The sequence below is a fragment of the Silene latifolia genome, chromosome Y (genome assembly GCF_048544455.1).
Source record: "Silene latifolia isolate original U9 population chromosome Y, ASM4854445v1, whole genome shotgun sequence".
NCBI lineage: Eukaryota > Viridiplantae > Streptophyta > Magnoliopsida > Caryophyllales > Caryophyllaceae > Silene > Silene latifolia.
In genome coordinates this window covers 206,968,137-206,986,003 of record NC_133538.1, presented here as the reverse complement: position 1 = coordinate 206,986,003, position 17,867 = coordinate 206,968,137, and the positions used below count along the sequence as shown (strand labels likewise).

The 17,867-nt window shown below is 39.6% G+C and overlaps 1 protein-coding gene across 1 annotated transcript; it reads right to left on the bottom strand.

Annotated features, from left to right (window-relative positions):
* Positions 1–3,294: 3,294 nt before the first annotated feature.
* Positions 3,295–6,043, bottom strand: LOC141629967 (uncharacterized). Its single transcript, XM_074442876.1, has 2 exons — positions 5,420–6,043; positions 3,295–3,309 (listed from the first exon to the last, which is right to left on the bottom strand). Exons 1-2 carry the CDS (start codon positions 6,041–6,043, stop codon positions 3,295–3,297), a joined length of 639 nt encoding a protein of 212 aa, XP_074298977.1.
* Positions 6,044–17,867: the final 11,824 nt, after the last annotated feature.

The following is a 17,867-nucleotide window of genomic DNA, read 5'->3' as shown; positions in this document are numbered from 1 at the left end:
TCCCTCTGAAGTCGCAATAATCGGCCGAGTATGAAAGACTACTCGGTCGAGTATGCTCTACTCGGTCGAGTATAGGAGTACTCGGCCGAGTAAGCTCTACTCGGTCGAGTAGTAATCTATACTCGGTCGAGTGATTCCCGCCAGAGAGCGTTTTTGTCGATATTACTTATCTATCACTAACAACCTGCAACAATTTTTTCACAATGGTTTAATACATAACAAATTTCTACCTGAAGTGACATGAAACACGTCTCCATACGTTAACCAAGTAGCGGCCTTATGGCCGAATACAATCATCCAACCGAAGATACCAAATACCGAAAGCAATATCTAAAGAAGAGACAATAAATCCGACACAACAAAACAAGTCCATCACCACTAAATAAGTCTAACATCCAAGAAATCAACTAAATAGTCTAACAACCTAAGATCAGCAACGAGGACCCTCCTCCATGTCATCTCCACCACCTGCGCCCGGGAAATCGCACCTGAACTCCCCGCACTGGAAAACTGCTGCTGCTGAGTAGTCCCCTCCCGGTGATCGTCGGAGTTGGCTCCCCACGGTCTGCGAGGTAGCCAAACTCGGTCTCCTCGGAGGTCTCCGAAACTCGGTCCACCCCATAATCGTGGAACACTCCCGTATCCACTCCCGGTCCTCTCCACCATACAAAGCCGTGCCAAATCGGTCCCGATGCCCTGATTAAGGGTCATCTCGTGAAGGTTGCGGAGCACCAAAGTAGAAGAGATCCGCTCAGCCAGCTCATGAGGCTGCATCCTAGGGTCATGCACCGTAGGGTATGACGAGTACTGATAAGGGTGGTAAGGGTAGGAGTCGGGGGCAGAGTAAGAGGGCTCAGACACAACCGGGTCTACCCTAGGCTGCCTAACTCCACGACGCTCCCTAGGTGGGGGAGGTGCCTGCTGCTGTCCCTCATGTACGGTGACAGGCTCAGGTAAGTCCAAGAGGATCCGTGGGTCAATCAGGTAGGACTGGGGCTCAGGTCTAGGGATGCCACAAGGCTCCCACTCGGCCAAATGGTCAACAACAGGGAGATGAGCTGGGTCCGGAAGCACCATCCACATAGTACCCCTCACCCTCCAAGCATTGACGAAAGCATTTAACGATTGAGAACAAAGGTACCTTAGCTTGACACGATTTGGAGGTGATTTATTGGTATCCTTCTAGGCTTAGTAGTTTGAAGAAACCATATCTATGACGGAGTGTGTACCCTTAGATTGCTTCCCTTATAGATAATTTTCATCACTTAGATGAGGAAAGTGGCTATTCATTTTTGTAGATCCATCCATTACTTGCTTTTGTGTGCTTAATGCTTGGATGTGTCGCCATTTTGGCAAGCCACACCTTGCCTTGCAAGAAGGCATCCTACCGCATGGTTGTCTTGTTTTGAGTTGAAGGGGCGGAGTGAGACCCGCTAATTGTCTCATATCGGCTATATTGGTAGGTTAGTTTAAATAAAGGTCCTAGTTTTAGTCACCTCTTTACTCGTGACGAGAAAAGGTTCGGTTTGGGGATGTTTGATGTGACTCATATTTGAGCTTATTTAGTCCCCAAATTAACCTCGATCCTATGCTTTATAGCACATAATTGGGTCATTTACTATCTTTAGTTTCCCATTTTGCATATTCTTTGAGGTTTTGTCTCCTTGGTAGGAAATGAGTGCTAACCTTGCATTTATGAGGCGAAATGGAGCTAAATGGATCGCATCTAATGACCAAGCATCAAGAGAAGACCAACACTAGAGGCCTAAGTAGATAATAAAGTGAAATAGGTAATGATGAAAGGATCTTTGCATCCCCGACATGATCCTTGCGGATTGTTAAGGAGCAACAGAAGAAAATTAGTCTGTCCAAGAAAACGAGCGGATTGAGCACGATCCGGACGTCTCTGAACACCACGATCCGGGCGTCTTGTGCCCAAGACGAGTGGCTTGCAGCAGTTGGATCCGAGCGTCTTCCCTAGGATCCGAGCGGATCACAAGTCAGAACATCCCGTACCTCAGCACGGAACGATCAGATCAACACGGGACTAGCTAGAGGATCCGCTCATTTCCTTCGGGAGTAGCATTTCCTCAACTTTTCTTAGGGTCTTAATAGTCATTTAAGCTCTTAGTAACCCTAATCCTTGTACCTAATATTTAGTATAAATACTCCTTTGTACTACCTAGATTAGCATAAAGTCTTAATCCATCCTCAATCAAGTTGTAATCATCTCTTAATACTCTCAGATTAGTCTTAATTTAGTTGTAATACAATTCTCAATATTAATCACATCTTAATCCCTCTTTAATTTCTCTATTGTTCTTCCTTTATTTTGGTAATTAGAAGATTATTTGGGTTTATTTGGAGGATATACAACCTTCCATCAATCATCAAGTACTTCTATTATTCTTTGCTTTATTATTTGGAATCATCTTCATAGTTATAATTCTCTCTTAACCTTGTTTAATTATTGTTAATCACTTTCATTTATTCATCATGTTTTGCGTTGTTAGTATGATTGACAACCTTATTAACATGTTAAACTTGATCATGAGTGATTAGTTTCCTTAGTTAGGGTTAATGGGGAATTAGGGAAAACCAACATGGGGATTGATCTATGCTTAATCTAATATGTTTTCATAATTAATTTGCTTGCTTGTTGTGATTTCAACTTATGCACATGTTATGTTTGATGAAATGCGAGCCTATTAATCCTTGAATTTTTTACCCATCACCTATCTTTTCAATGAGGCTTGTAAGCTTATACACCAACTCGAGCCTCATTATACCATGCATATAGTTGAATAGGAAGGATTAAGTCGACTTGTAGGTGTTTTACAATCTAATCGATTCGGCTCCGGGACCCAAACCTTCTTAGGGATTGCAAGCTTACAAACCAACTCGATCCCATCACAACAATAAGTGCTTGCTATATAATTGAGAACATATTTGTATGATCAACTCCCATGAATCCCCTATGAACCCATGACACCCTAGTGCCTTTAATCAATTGTTTACAACCCCTCTATTTGCTTTACTTTGTTTTTATTCATCTTGTTGATTAGTTTAGTTTATCTCCTACATCAACCCAAATTGTGACACCCTAAGACATAACCATTGGCAATTGAGAATCCTATATCAATACCCGTCCCTTGGGATCCGACCTTTACTTGCCTCTTTGCTAAAGAGTAGTTTGTGAAGTTATAAATATTGTTTTAGTTAGTAGCTTTTGACGACGAGTTTAAACCGGACCAATATACATCATTTTCTCCGTTGAACGTCAATTATCCGCGTCTATCTTGATTCAACCTGCAATCACCAAAAAGCAAAATACAACTTAACAGAACATCCAAGAAGTAACTACAAGATACAATAACTGAGTTTTAATAATACAATAACTAGGCTAAAGTAATACAATAATCAAGATGTAATATTACAACAGCAGCATTTTGTAAGAACATCATATAGAATAACTCGATCAATATATTACAATAACTGGATTGTAAAATAACTACAACTAACTTTAAACAACTAACGAGTGAATAACTGAATCACATCATTACAATAACCGACTTTATTCATTACAATAACTGAGTTTCTATATTACAATAACTACAAATACCAGAGTTTATACATTACAATAACTGAGTTTATACATTACAATAACTGAGTTCCTACATTACAATAACTGAGTTTCTACATTTTAATAACTATTAAATAACCATGTTTCTTCATTACAATAACTGCGTTTCTACATTTAACTAGACATTTTAACAAACAGTTGGTGTGCTAATCTAGATTACCAACAATTTTTAAAGATTATGATAATAAATCATCAATCAAATGCCAACGGTATGATAAACAAGCATACTAACGGAGTAGCAATTGAATAACTCGTAAAATAACATATATTGACTTATATAATCTACGATTACCTTCGTTTTGTCGATTTGCGCTAAGGTTTCTACAAATTTTGGTCAAAAATTGACGATCAACCAAATTGAACGAAGATAATGAATTATTTTTGTGTGTGGGTGATTTGTTGTCGGCCGGTTTGGTGGGTGATGTCACGGTAGGGTGGGTGGTGGTTGGTTGGTGATAGTGGTATTTGTGGGTGAGTGAGGGAACCGGTTTTTTTTTAGTTTTTATTGTTATTTTTTTTGGGTTTTTTTTATTGTTTGGAGAGAATGAATAAATGAGAGGAGAGGAGAGGAGAGCTAATGAATGAATGAATGAAGAGTTGATTATGAATGGATGAGGGGGTTAGGAATGATTAGGGAGGGGGATTAGTAAAGTTCATTTGTAGCCCTCCATTTTGATTGAATCAAATCCCTTCATCTCCTACATCTAAAGGTCCATATAAAGACTTAAGGACTCCCAAGATGTAAGGGACTTATAAGAGCCCATCTCTCTCTCTCTCTCTTTCTCTTCTCTCTCTCTCTCTCTCTCTCTCTCTCTCTCTCTCTCTCTCTATATATATATATATATATATATATATATATATATATATATATATATATAAGATACTCCCTCCATTCTTCTTTATTTAACGTTTTGGCAAATTGGCAAAATTTTGCTTTAGTTGACGTTTTGCACTTATCCTTGCATTTCCTTACCTTTTTTTCATTTAAGTTAATTAATTTTCTAATTACATTTATTGTTGTTGTCCCTTTTGTCTCCCACTAAGGAAGAATGGAGTTTATTCAGTACATAGCTATTGGTTGGTGAGAGTTCGCCACCTTCTATATTCCATTGTTTACTGTTTTCAAGGAGGTGGTTTGAATTACAATTAATAATTTAGGCAATTCTACGAAAATTCTTAATTCTTTTGCATGAGGCTAAAACGTCAAATAAAAAAGTGGAGGGAGTATAAGATTGTACTCCCTCTGTCCCGGTCATTTGTTTGTCTTTGATTTTGGCACAAAGACCAAGAAAAGAGGAGGGGGCAATAATCAAATGATAAGTGGACCAAATTGAGTGTGAATGATCCAATTGCTCATCAAAAACATTCCTAAAAAAAGGCAAACAAATAACTGAGACAGCCCAAAATGGAATAGACAAACAAATTACCACAACGGAGCGAGTACATCCCATTTGTCTCAATCATTTATTATAACCAGGTATTAATATAGCCCCTTTGTCTTAATTATTTATTTGCCTTTTTTTCATTCTTTGTGAGAGGTATTTTAATCAAAAACAATCCTTAATCTTAGGGATTGAGTATACTAGCTATAATATATAATCTATAATATTTATTTCATACTATATAATATTTCATACGGAGTATTACATTACAATTAATTATAACCAGGTATTTTTTTTTTTTTTTTTGAAATGATCGATCAAATAACACACAACGAGCAACGTTCGGAGGAAAGTTATCAGTCCATGCCCTCCTACCGAGACACCAAGGACTAACATGAGCAAGCTCATGCGCTACAAGATTAAAAGCTCTACGAACAAAAGACCATTCTACAAATCGAAAAGAAGAACATAAATGCAAAATATCGTCTAGAATAAGATAGAGATCACTGCGGCCCTTCTTACGTTGCTTCAAAGCCTCCACGACATTAAAGCAGTCGCTTTCCATCATGATATGAGCACAGCCCCGTCTTCTTGCCTCTTCCAATCCCAGCAAAATAGCCATAGCTTCCGCCGAGCTTGGATCACTGACCTCCCTGCATTGCGACGTCACGCACCAAAGCACCTCACCATGTTCGTCCCGACACACAGCTCCCAGTCCTGTCCCCACACCCTCTTTCACTCCCGCATCCACATTAATTTTGACCATCCCTTCCGGCGGCCTCATCCACCCCCTCTGAGTATACGTCTCCCCTCCACCAACCCGTTCAACAAACAACTTACCCTTACCTCGGTCATCCTCCTCGCCATTGTTACACCCTCCACCTCTGAAACAGTCATTCTGATTTTGCAACTCCGCACCCAATTCCCTCACTCTGCGTACTACTCCCTCTTCCCTAGCCTGCACATTCTCAAAAATCCACTTATTCCGAGCCTCCCAAATCGCCCAACAACCTAGCATGAAGTGTAGTCATTAGTCATAGTATTTAATTTTGTTACCTTATTTAGTTGCTTTTGTTAGTTGCCACGTTAGCTTTGGATGAAAAATTATGATGACATCTTAGTTGTCACGTTAACTTTGGATAAAAAATTATGATGACATCTTAGCAGCTTTAGCTTTTACATTAAAGAAATATATACGATGTAAAATATAAGGTTTTCAATGGCTTGTACAAAAGGGTTTTCCTCAAACCCACCGTGACACTTGTTTTGTCGCATTTTATGTTCCTTTTGGAGTTTTTAAGAAGGACTTGAAGAGTTGAAGTTGTGGGGTTTGTCCCAACTCATTTTATGGTCCTCAAATCAACCTTAGCTTAATTTTATTCTCTACCCAATAACAAAAGCCTTTATTCATTCATTGATTTTGTTTAGCTTGAGTGTTTAATTTTAATTCAAATATATAAAATTTTAATTTCACAATCTCTAATGTAAGTTTCACTTAATAATACATATCAACACACTATGTCAACAATGAACAGATTAATAGTGGTGGTTAACTGTCTCCCATTTACGGCGGTTAAGAATGGTGATGACAATTGGTCGCTACTTAGTAACAGCGTAGGAGGCTTGGTTACGGCTCTTCAAGGTACTAGTTTTGCTTTTAAAAACCGTACATTTCAATAAATGTGAGATAAAAATATATACATAAAATTTATGTGATATAATAATAAGGTAAATTATGGATGATATAGAATTAAAAAATATGTTATATTTTTTATATGTTAATAAGTATATTTAACATTCTAAAAAAAGCAATCATTTAATAACATTAATAATATAATATTATCACTAATTTAATAATAAAGTTTAGTTGAGTTGTTGACCTAATAGTGAAAAATCACTATTCTCACATTCATGGTTTTGGCTTTAAAATTCTAATGTAGAAGAATTGTATAGTTAAGTTTTTATATTTATATAATTATAATAAAGTTAAAATGCTTATTTTAATGGTAATTACGAGTTTAGATACAATGTCCTGTATAATGCGTATTGATTTTTTATATAGTTTTCTGTATAATGTTACATTTGAATTATTCATGCTTTTTGTACATACTCATCACCGTGGTCTCATAGACTCATTCCTCTTAACAACTCATTGTTTATTGTAGATGGTTAGTAAAAACATGAAATTGAACATAAAATTTGTATACTTATTTCAAATTAAAATTCTAATCATTTATTTAAAAGGTGGAATAAATAATTGAACACAACGTTTTGTATTAGTTGTGTTCGCTTATTTAAAGAGATGGTACGTGTCGTACCAAAAAAAGGCTACGTGTGCACATTAATAGTTAACAATGTAGGGTATCATAGGATATAGTAAACAAATTAAATACCAACGTAAAAAATTGTAGTATTTTTTAGTGGCGATACAAGTTTCTTTCTTAGTTTTACAGCATCTAAAGGCATTATAGACATTTACCATCAAATGTATATTTTTTTACGTTAGATATTGATATTTTCTTTCCATTTTTTTTTGGGAATTAAGTTAAAAAAAAGTTTGTCTTGGAGTAATAGTAATTCAATATTTTTCTAATCATATTCACTATTTTTTCATCATTAAGTATTCTTTTTACTTGTAAATATATACATTTTTTAGTTTTTATGGCGATTATTTAATATTTGAGCTTCTGTCATCTGTAATAGTAAAAGGAGAATTAGATAAAGGAAAATTAGATAAATCATTACTCAACGTATCAGGATATGTGATAGATAACTCACTCTCACACTCCATCATCATTAATCAGCCGATCTTAGTTAAAACCTTTGTATGAAACAAATTCATCTAGCTTGTCATTGTCATCGTCGCCCATGACCATCCTCAAAGGCTCATATACAAGTCTAACCCGTGTGTGCCCAACAATATGATCCATATGCTCCCCAACATAAGCTAAACGTATAGGAATAAGATGTAAAGGGAGAGAGATAAGTGCAAAAAAGTATACTCGTATACTCATGACTGATAGTTGGATGTGTTGGGAGCTAATGACAACTAAAAATAGCAATGGATCAGGTTGGCTCAGTTTTGCAAGGTTTAAACACGATTACCTACGTATTAAATCATTGATTCATATTTAAACCTGGTCCACTTATTGAACCACTAATCCATATTCAATACTTTAAAATAAATACCTCATCCATTACATTTTGGGTTTTTTTGTCAGAAATTACCTATTATTTAGGGTGTTTTATGAGCAACTACCTTTTACTTATTTTTTGACTTTCGACCACCTTTTATTTTTGTCTTTTGTTAAACACTACCTAATTTATGATTCCGGTGAGAAAAGACAACTTTCTGACATTAACCCTCCCTTTACAAGCATGGTTCCATAAAAAAAAATACTAAAAACCCAATTTTTGTGTGTGAAAGCCTACCTTCCTTCTTTTCCTTACCCCATTTCACCCTAACCACTCTCACTTTCCTTGTTGCCTTTCACCCTTTTCACTTCCACTCTCTCCTTTAACCTACCATCAATAAAAACAAAGGGAGATCACATAACATGACAAGAACATACACTATATAGTTATAGTGTTGAAAGTAGGTTAAAATCCATCACCAAACAACTAAAATTAAAATAATTTGCCTTAAATTAAACAAACTAAAATAAAGAGCAAAGTTGTAATAAGGTTGTTCCTCTAATTCCCTTCTTCAATACAGTCAAATCTTCCATCAATTTTTTAAGATTCTCTTCATCAACATCCACAGAGAATGTTTTGGTATTTTTCTACCGAATTAGGTTAAATTAGATCAAAGTGGTCTTATGAGTTATTTAAGAAATTAACGATGAAAGTATGGTTGATACGTAAGTAAATAAAGACGTAAATAAGATATTAACACAAGAGCTTTGGAGACGCGAAAAGCCCAATGTGGAAAACGACCGCGGGAAGGGGACGGTACCCTTCCAAGGATTGCACCAGCTTTTGTAATATGAAGGACGAATACAACAATGGTGGCACGGCTTATTTAGCTAGTACAATGTCTAGGGTTTTGTCTATGAATGAATGCTCTTTCTCCCTTTCTTAGCCTTATATAGGACCCAAACCCTAGTAGGGTTTAAGTTGCTTGCATGATAAGTCAGCCGAATAACTCCCTAGATGGGCTTATCCTGCGGCTGGGTTATAGCTTGCTAGCTGAGGCCCAATGTTCTTCATTCTGCCAGCAGCCCACCTTACTGCTCCTTGCTTACAGGCTCCTCAAGGCTGCCAGCCTATCTAGCCCAATTTGTCCCTCATACTCCTCTTACTGGACCAGTTCTTTCCTTGGCCCAATACGCAGATTTTGGCCTAAAGAGTTTGCCCCTAATTTCTTATGAGGCACGTTTCGAGCTGACGAGCGGGAAATTATCAGTTGTATTTTTCGCATGCTTTTGCTCAACTTCCCACGCACTCATCATTGCCCACACCCCCTCGTTTCTCGCCCCCTCGATATCCTCCCCTTATAACTCCACCCATATCCTTTCCACTTCCCCACAATCAATTCTCAAAAATTTCAAAATCCTATCCTCTCTCTAAAACCCTTCTTCTTCCCTTTACTCTCCTCGCCGGAATTCCACCATTCTCGCTGGAGCCACTATTTCGCTTCATTATGTGCTACCCTTGTCTTTCCAATCTTTTTCTTACATTATTATGGGTATATCTCGCCACACCTCTTCATCTTCTACCTCAGCCACCCCAGTGCCTGACCCCCTTTTTCCGTCTCGTGACCTCTTCACTCACCCCCACATTTGCGACTCCTCTTTGACGACCCTCGACGTTTCCCAAATTAAGGAGTTGTTGGGGCTCGCTGATAAGGTGGAGATCGTCATTCCTATCCTGGGACAAAAGGCGAATGCAGCCCGAGAGGGGTGGACCTATCTTTACCTCTACCCTTTCAAGTATGGCCTTTGTTTCCCATTCCCTAAACTTGTTCAGGACTTCCTTCGTACCAACGATTTTGCCATGGTTTAAATTGCTGCGTATATATGGAGGGTTCTCCTAAATTCCCACACTGCTAGCCAGAACAAGGGTAGCACTATCAGTCTTGGTGAGCTTGCCCATATGTTTGAGATCCGATCGCTGGAGAGAGGACAATTCTCTTGCCGTGGCTATGGTGAATCCCCTTTAAAGCATGTGTCGTATTCGAAAGATGAGAAGTGGTTCGAGAAATTATTCTACCTGAGGAAGGACTCGATTCAGCCGCCTGCTGATTATATTTTTGAGAACTGGGTTATGACTTCGAGTAAGCAGCTTCCTTGTTGTTCTGTTATCTTCGATGCGCTCACTGGCTTACTTTCTGTTTAAGTGCAGGTCCTCGGAATCCGATCCTCCTGGGTGACCCTATATCCGCTCGCAACAAGCTCTTCTACATACCTGCTGCTAGCAAGAAGTTTCCTGACATACTCCTTGGTTTTTCTCCTGCTTCGTCTTTCAACCCTCAGCAATTGTCCAAAGCATGTCTTCTAATAAGTCCCTACAACTTCGATGCCTGATTTTTTATTTTATTACCTGATGCTTTCTAACGCCTGATATTTCTCTTACAGCCGGTGCCAAAATTGATCCCTTAGAGTCCATCCTCTATAGTGCAAGGAGGAAGAGGGCTGTTGGGAGTCCCGACACCCCTTCTGACTCCAAGATGAGTGCTCCTGCCCCTACTGCTACTTTTCAGTCGCCTCCTGCTCGTTCCAGCAATGCTCGATCTGTCTCCGAGCCTTTGGAAGTCAGTCTCGTGTCACGTCATCCTCCTACTCCTCCGTTGAGTCCTTATGCCGCTGGCGGAGGCATTACTGCCCACTTTCCCAAGGGCTTTGGGGATGTGAACCTGGTCCCCTACTGGCCTGCTATGGACCAGCTTCTGTTTCCACCACTGGTGGAGGCGTTCAAGCAGTTTTTCCCTGAGGAGATGACTGAGGATGTACATAATGCTTTCATGGTAAGTATGCCCTTTCTATTACCCTTGTCTTTTCCGAACCCTTTCCCACTGAATCTGCTAACCTGCTCTCTAGTATCAAGCCTTTTAATCATCTCTTTATTATAGGAAGATGATCGATGTGGTTCAGCCTGCGAGCAGAGCCACCAATGACAAGAATCAAGAGCTCACCGGGTATATTGCTGATCTGGAGCATCAACGTCTTGACTTGAGGCAGCGTGTAGCGGAACTGAAGGTTAAGCTATCTGGCACCAAGAAACGGTTGAAGGAGGAGGCCGATTAGAGGGCACGTACCCAGGAGGTTTGAAATACTTTTACCGAGGCCCTTAAGCGTTCCGATGAGAGAATCAGCGAGCCGATCTCTTGCCACCAACATTGTGGCCTATGCTACCTGGCAAGGCAAGATCAATAGTATGCATGCTGCGCTAGATGCTTCCCTTACCCTCCAAGTGGTGGAAGAGGAGGAGAGGCAGTTGAAGAACTTCTACCCCGTCGTCCCTGATCTGAGCGTGATGATGCCAGAGGTTTGTGAAGTGAACTCTCCTGCTATGGCGGAGTAGGCTGTTGTTGATGCTGGTATCCAGGAGGTTGCTGATGAGTAGATTGTGCAGTCTGGACTTGTTCCTCAAAATGAAAGTCAGCCAGAGCATGCAGGGGAGGGAGCTGTGGAAGCTGGGAAGAAAGTCATTGACTTGGCCTCTGTTTAAAATTTTTTAAGTATTTATGATTTTAGGGGGTCTGGCCCTGTGTGTGACGCAGACTTTGTAAGTATTTTTAAATAATCGGTTTTTATGATCCTTGACGTGGTGGCAGGTTGTACTCGTACTCTTGGTCGTGCCTGCCCATGTGGCAGGTTTGATCATTTTTTGGGTAATGACGGCTACCTGGTCGATAGGCAGGCTTTTAGTTTTACATATACTGTGTTTATGTGTGTCAGCCTCTCTGCCTACTGACAGACTTGAGTGCATATTAAGTAGTCGTGTCAGGTCTGGGAGCTGGTTCAGATTTTCTGAAGGGGGTCGTGTCAACCTAAGGGGCTGATTTAGACCAGTCGTGTCAACCCAGGGGGCTGATTTAGCCTGGAGATGGTCGTGTCAACCCAGGGGGATGATTTGACCTATCATGTCAACCCAGGCGGCCGATTTAGACTGGAGGTGGCCGTGTCAACCCACGGGGCTAATTTAGACATGTCGTGTCAACCCGGGGGGCTGATTTAGACTAGAGATGGTTGTGTCAACCCAGGGGGTTTATTTAGACTTGTCGTGTTAACCTAGGGGGCTAATTTAGACTGGAGGTGGTCGTGTCAACTCGGGGGGCTGATTTAGACCTGTCGTGTCAACCCAAGGGGCTGATTTAGACTTAGCTAGCTGTCGTGTCAACCTAGGGGGCTGATTTAGACTTAACGCCGTATTTGACTACTTAACCTTGTTCATGACACAAGCTGTGTTCATCATGTTTAAAGCCAACATGGGCGTACCTTAGGCAAGTTTATCGTCATTCTAGGACCAGTGGAACGTTGCAGGATCCTGGTTGCTCAGAAATCTCTACGCTCCTTATGTTTTTGCATGCATGCTGGGGCCCTGACTATATCGAGTACTCGCTGTCAATAGCTATATTTGGGGGTGGTATCCGGGGTACCTATGTGAGCTTTAAGCTGTCGGCCAAGCCCCTCTTCATATGTTCCAAAAGCCGCCTCGTGAGGGCGTTCCTACTGGAGAATTAGGTTAGGCATGTTGGAGTGTCATATGCCTTGTCACCCCGTGTTCATAGTTGACATTCCTTGCGGCAAAACTCTTCACGTACCACAGAAGTTAGAGCCCAAAGTGGTATTTCAAAGAACCCAAAATAGAAAAGTTAAAAAGTTAGAGCCCAAGGTGCTTTACATTTTATATACTTGTTGCGTATAATCGTTTGTCAAGTGTTTTAGAATTAACCTATTACGAGCAACAAAGAATATTGTGACAATTGCATGTAAAGTTTGAGCCTCTATTCAAAGATCAAACGATTCAAGATTCATTCAAGAAGTATGTGAAGACGGAGTTCGTCTAAAGATTAATCAAGCTTGGATGATGACGTAACCTATACTCGAAGATCTCCTTGAAGATTAGAATAGTATAGGTTATTATCTCATAATGATAATAAAGAATGAGTTTCTTTATTTGGTAAAGTTATAGCTTTGCAGCTATAACATTACTAGTAAAAGAGCTCAATGTTATAGCTCCCCTACTATAACATTGAGATGCTGAGTTTTTATACATGACTTATAATTGTTTCGAAAATTGTTTTATAATTGTTTAAAGTTTATTTTAAATGTTTTAATGAAAGTATTTATATAATATAGCCCGGTTTAGTGAGGAGTTCGGCTTTGTATTGGACGTTAATTAGTAGTTATAATGGATCAACTTATGAGTTGGACTTTGCTACTAATTAGGGTTTCAACATAGCCTCTCTTAAAACCTAAATTCTAAATCATATGTTAAGGCTAGGGTTTGCACGAGTCACGAGGCATATGAGCCGTGACATCTCGTGTTACCTAGGGTATATTAGGTAAAGATTTTATTCTATAATATTATCTTTACATATCTTATATATCTTAATATATTTGTTTATGATAAAAGATATTCTTGTTTTAGGAAATCTTATCATGATCTTAGAATTTATAGTAAAGATAATATTTGAATAGATTATATTCTATCTTTTGGAATATTCTTTATTATCTTTTAAGGCTTTTAGGAAAGAGATAATAAGAAGATATGATTTGTTTTTATATCTTATTATTTCGGTTATTAGAGTTTGTGTAAAACCGTGTAGCCTACTCCTTCCTTCCCTATAAATACTTTGTTATTTACGACATCTAAAATAGAGACCTCAAGCATAAAATCTTCACTTCCTTGATCTTGCTCACTTTCCTCATCATCTTCATTAGCCTCTTCTTCCTCATCTACCTCTTCATCAACACCCTCATCATCAACAATCTCATCATCGACATTCTCATCTTCACCCGGTCTTTCACCCCTAGATGTGCTTGGAAAGAAAACTTCCATATCCGCCCAACTAGGCAAAGGACATGATGGATCAAGTAGTCCTTGCCTAGCTAAATGAATGAGGGGTATATATTGGGCCAAATATGTATCTACTCGATCATTATAAGCTTGTTTATGCATTTCTCTCATGAGTAGGGTGATGTAATCATTTCCCACTTCAACATCTTTGGGTTTGAACTCTTGATATTTGAATGGGTAGGGTGGTGTGACAATGGAGGAGGAGGGCTCTTCAATCTCGCCCCTTTGTTGACGGATGATGTATTCGGCGCCCTTGGAGAGTGGAAGAAGGTAGTTTGTTCGGTGGGCACTTAATCGGCATATCTTGGAAGGCAAAGTGAAAGATCTAGCATCATTGGTTAGCCACCCATAGTTGGTGTCAAGAGAGTTATGCTTGACCCACTTATACTTGTTAATCATGGCGTCCATGTCAATGAGATGACCCCCTTTGATCGCCAAATAGGTGTTATCCTTGTTGAAATTAGCGTCAAAGTGCTTGGCCAAGAGAGTAACTAGACCTCCATTTACAATATGAGCGGTGTCTTCCTTACCACAATCAACATTAAGCCATCTTTCCATCAAAAGCCTTAGAGCATTGTAGGGCTTAGTGAATTCCCTTCCTACATTTAAGGCCGACTCAAGTAGAACACAATCGAGCTTGGTAAAGTGATTAGTGCCTTTTCTTGCTATTATAGTATTCCCGATGACCTTGTGCCACACTCTAATGCCCGGATGGTGGACTAATAGAGTGCGACAAGCATGAAAGCTCACAAATTTCTTCCCGTAAATTGCCTCCCAAAGAGGAGCGGGGTCATGCTTTTCGGGCATGTTGTGATAATATGGTGTATCACTAAGGCCTAATATCTTACCCAAAACATCAAAAGTGATGCGCCTATTCACATTCCCAAGAAGAAACTCGATGTATTCTCTAGTCTCTACCTTAGTCACTTTCAATGAACTTAAGAATTCCAAGGTAAGGGAGGGGTATGTCAATTCTCTTGTGGTGAACAATTTACCCAAGCCCATGGCTTCAAAGAAGGCTTTTGTTTGTTTAAGGACACCCAATTTGTTCAAGGCATCTTCACAAATGAATTTGGTGGGCAAAATGGCTTTCTTAGCGTACTTGGCAAATGCATCCCTATGGGAGTTGGAAATGAAAATTACCTCCGGATAGTTGGATAATTGAGCGATTTCCGGAGTTGTTGATGATGTTGCTTCCAAGGGAGGATCTTGTTGTTGTTGAACTTCCAAGTTTGCATTAGAAACCACCATAGCCATTGAAGCTTTCCTTGCTTGAAGGCTTTGTTGCCTTTTTGAAAGTGTCTTTGCCTTGTGTGCCTTTGTTGCTCTTTTTGTTCTTGCCATTGTTGATTACACCAAGAAAAGATTGAAAATCTTCAATTTCTAATTATACCCAAATCGATTTAAGATGAAAGGATTTTGCTTTCTATTTCAAAAATCGACTCAAAGGTTGAAGATTTTGGTGCTTGGATTGATTATTGTTGCAAAAGGAGTGATTAATTGTTGTTTTGAGGAAGTTTGAATCTGATTTTGTTGAATTTGGTTGAGGAAATCTTGTTTTTGGTGATGGAGAGGATGAGGGTTTTGGGGTTTATGGGTAGTGTTTGAATGAATGAATGAATGAAATGAATGTGGGAAGGTGTATTAAAACACCCGAAAAATTCAAAACAGCAGGGGAAAGACGAGCGGATTCCTGTCGGGACGCTCGGATTCTGCTCAAATTGGCTTCAAGAAAACTCGCCTAAAGACGAGCGGATTCTGAATGTGGAACGAGCGGCTTTCCTCAAAGACGAGCGGATTCTCTTACAGGAACTTTGCTTAATGTGCACTTGCAGAAAGACGAGCGTCATTCTACAAAGACGAGCGGCCAGTTTCAAACGAGTTTCTTCTCAGCTGGGACGCTCGGATTCTCTTACAAACCAAAATTTTTCATTTTGCAGCTCATTTAGACGGACGAATTCCTCCACAGACACTCGGATTCTTGTAAGACGAGCGGATTACCCTTTAAGCCGCTCGGATTCCTCCTGGTCTACCCGGATTCAGGTCCATCCGTACATTTGCATATCCCGCGTCATTTTCATTCTTCAAATCCTGTGTTCTTCATTGTAGGGGCACTACAAAGGCATGAATAGCCTAGGCAATTGTTATCCCCACACTAAGTTAAAGCACTACACATCAATAAAATCATTAGTCCCTCCCTCACTTCTCTAAAAAATGATGAATATCTTGATCAAGGCACAAAAATCCAAAAATGACAAAAAATGCAATGTAAGAATTAAAATGCAAGTTAGGGAGTTAGAAATATTTACAAATGATGGTTTGGATAGGACTCCACCAAACTCTCATCCTTAGTGAGATGTCATGGGGGCATGTTCAAGGTGTTGTTGATGTTACTCAACACCTTGAAGAAGTAGTCAAAAGCTTGTTCATTATCATGATAAAGATCCTCAATAGATCTTTTCATTTGTTGTCCTTCATGTTGGTCTTGATCGATAGCATTACCAATGTAGGGATTAAAAATCCCTTCAAACTCATCGTCCCAAAGACCACAAACTTCGTCTACTTGATCATTAAAAATCTCTTGAGTTGATAGAGACAACTCTCCTCCTTTCTTGATTTGGCCAATGAGGCCATCCTCTTCACTTGTCATGGGTGAGCTTTTCAAGCTCTCTTTGTTGCTATTCACTTGCTCTTTTGATGGAGCATCATCAACTTTCTTTTTCCATTGAAATTCCGACTTCTTCCTATCATCCTTCCGGCTATAAGGATCAACCATAAAACATGGTTCATGCAAACGGGGAGCTCTCATGGTCTTGTCAAGATTGAAAGTTATGCTCTCATCTCCCACCTCTAGAGTGAGCTCTCCATGCTTCACATCTATCACCGCACCCGCGGTGTGTAAGAAAGGTCTACCTAGAATGATTGGAATATTGGAGTCTTCTTCCATGTCAACAATGACAAAGTCCACCGGGATGAAAATTTTCCCAACTCTTACGGGAACATCTTCCCATATCCCTAATGGTGTTTTCGTCGATCTACCGGCCATTTGGAGTGTGATATTGCTACATTTAAGTTCTCACATCCCTAACCTTTTACTCATCGAATACGGCATAACACTCACACTAGCCCCTAGATCACATAGGGCTTTGTTGATCGTTGTGTCGCCAATGGTACACGGTATTGAGAAGCTTCCCAGATCTTTAAGTTTCGGAGGTGAACTCCCTTGAAAGATTGCACTACTCACCTTAGTGAAGGCGATAGTCTCAAGCTTCCGGATCGACTTCTTTTTCGTAAGAATGTCCTTCATGTACTTTGCATAGGCTGGCACGTGATTGATTAATTCCGTGAAAGGAATCGAGACTTCCAAATTCTTCAAAATTTCCATAAATTTTCCAAGTTGGTCGTCAAATTTGGGCTTACCTTGACGACTTGGAAAAGGAAGTCTAATCACAATGGGTTCCTTCTCCTTGGCCTTGTCTTCACTTTTCTTTGAAAATTCTTCTTTTGATGGTTCTCCATCCTTTGAGTTTTGCACAACTTCTTCTTTGTCACTAGCTTCCACAACTTCATCCTCAACTTGCTTCTTTGGTGCTTCATACCTCGTACCACTCCTCAAGTGAATGGCACTAACCGTTTCATGTCTCGGGGGATTACTTTGAGGTGGTAATTGCCCCTTTTGTCTTTGAGAACTTGAAGATGCTAGTTGAGTCAATTGGGTTTCCAACATTTTGGTGTGGGCTAGGATGTTGTTGATGGTGATTTCTTTTGCTTGACTATCCTTTTGCATTTGAGTGAAAAACTCTTGTTGATTCTTTTGC

Coding starts and splice junctions, on each gene's coding strand:
- LOC141629967 (XM_074442876.1), bottom strand. CDS start 6,043: ATGCTAGGTTGTTGGGCGATTTGGGAGGCTCGGAATAAGTGGATTTTT.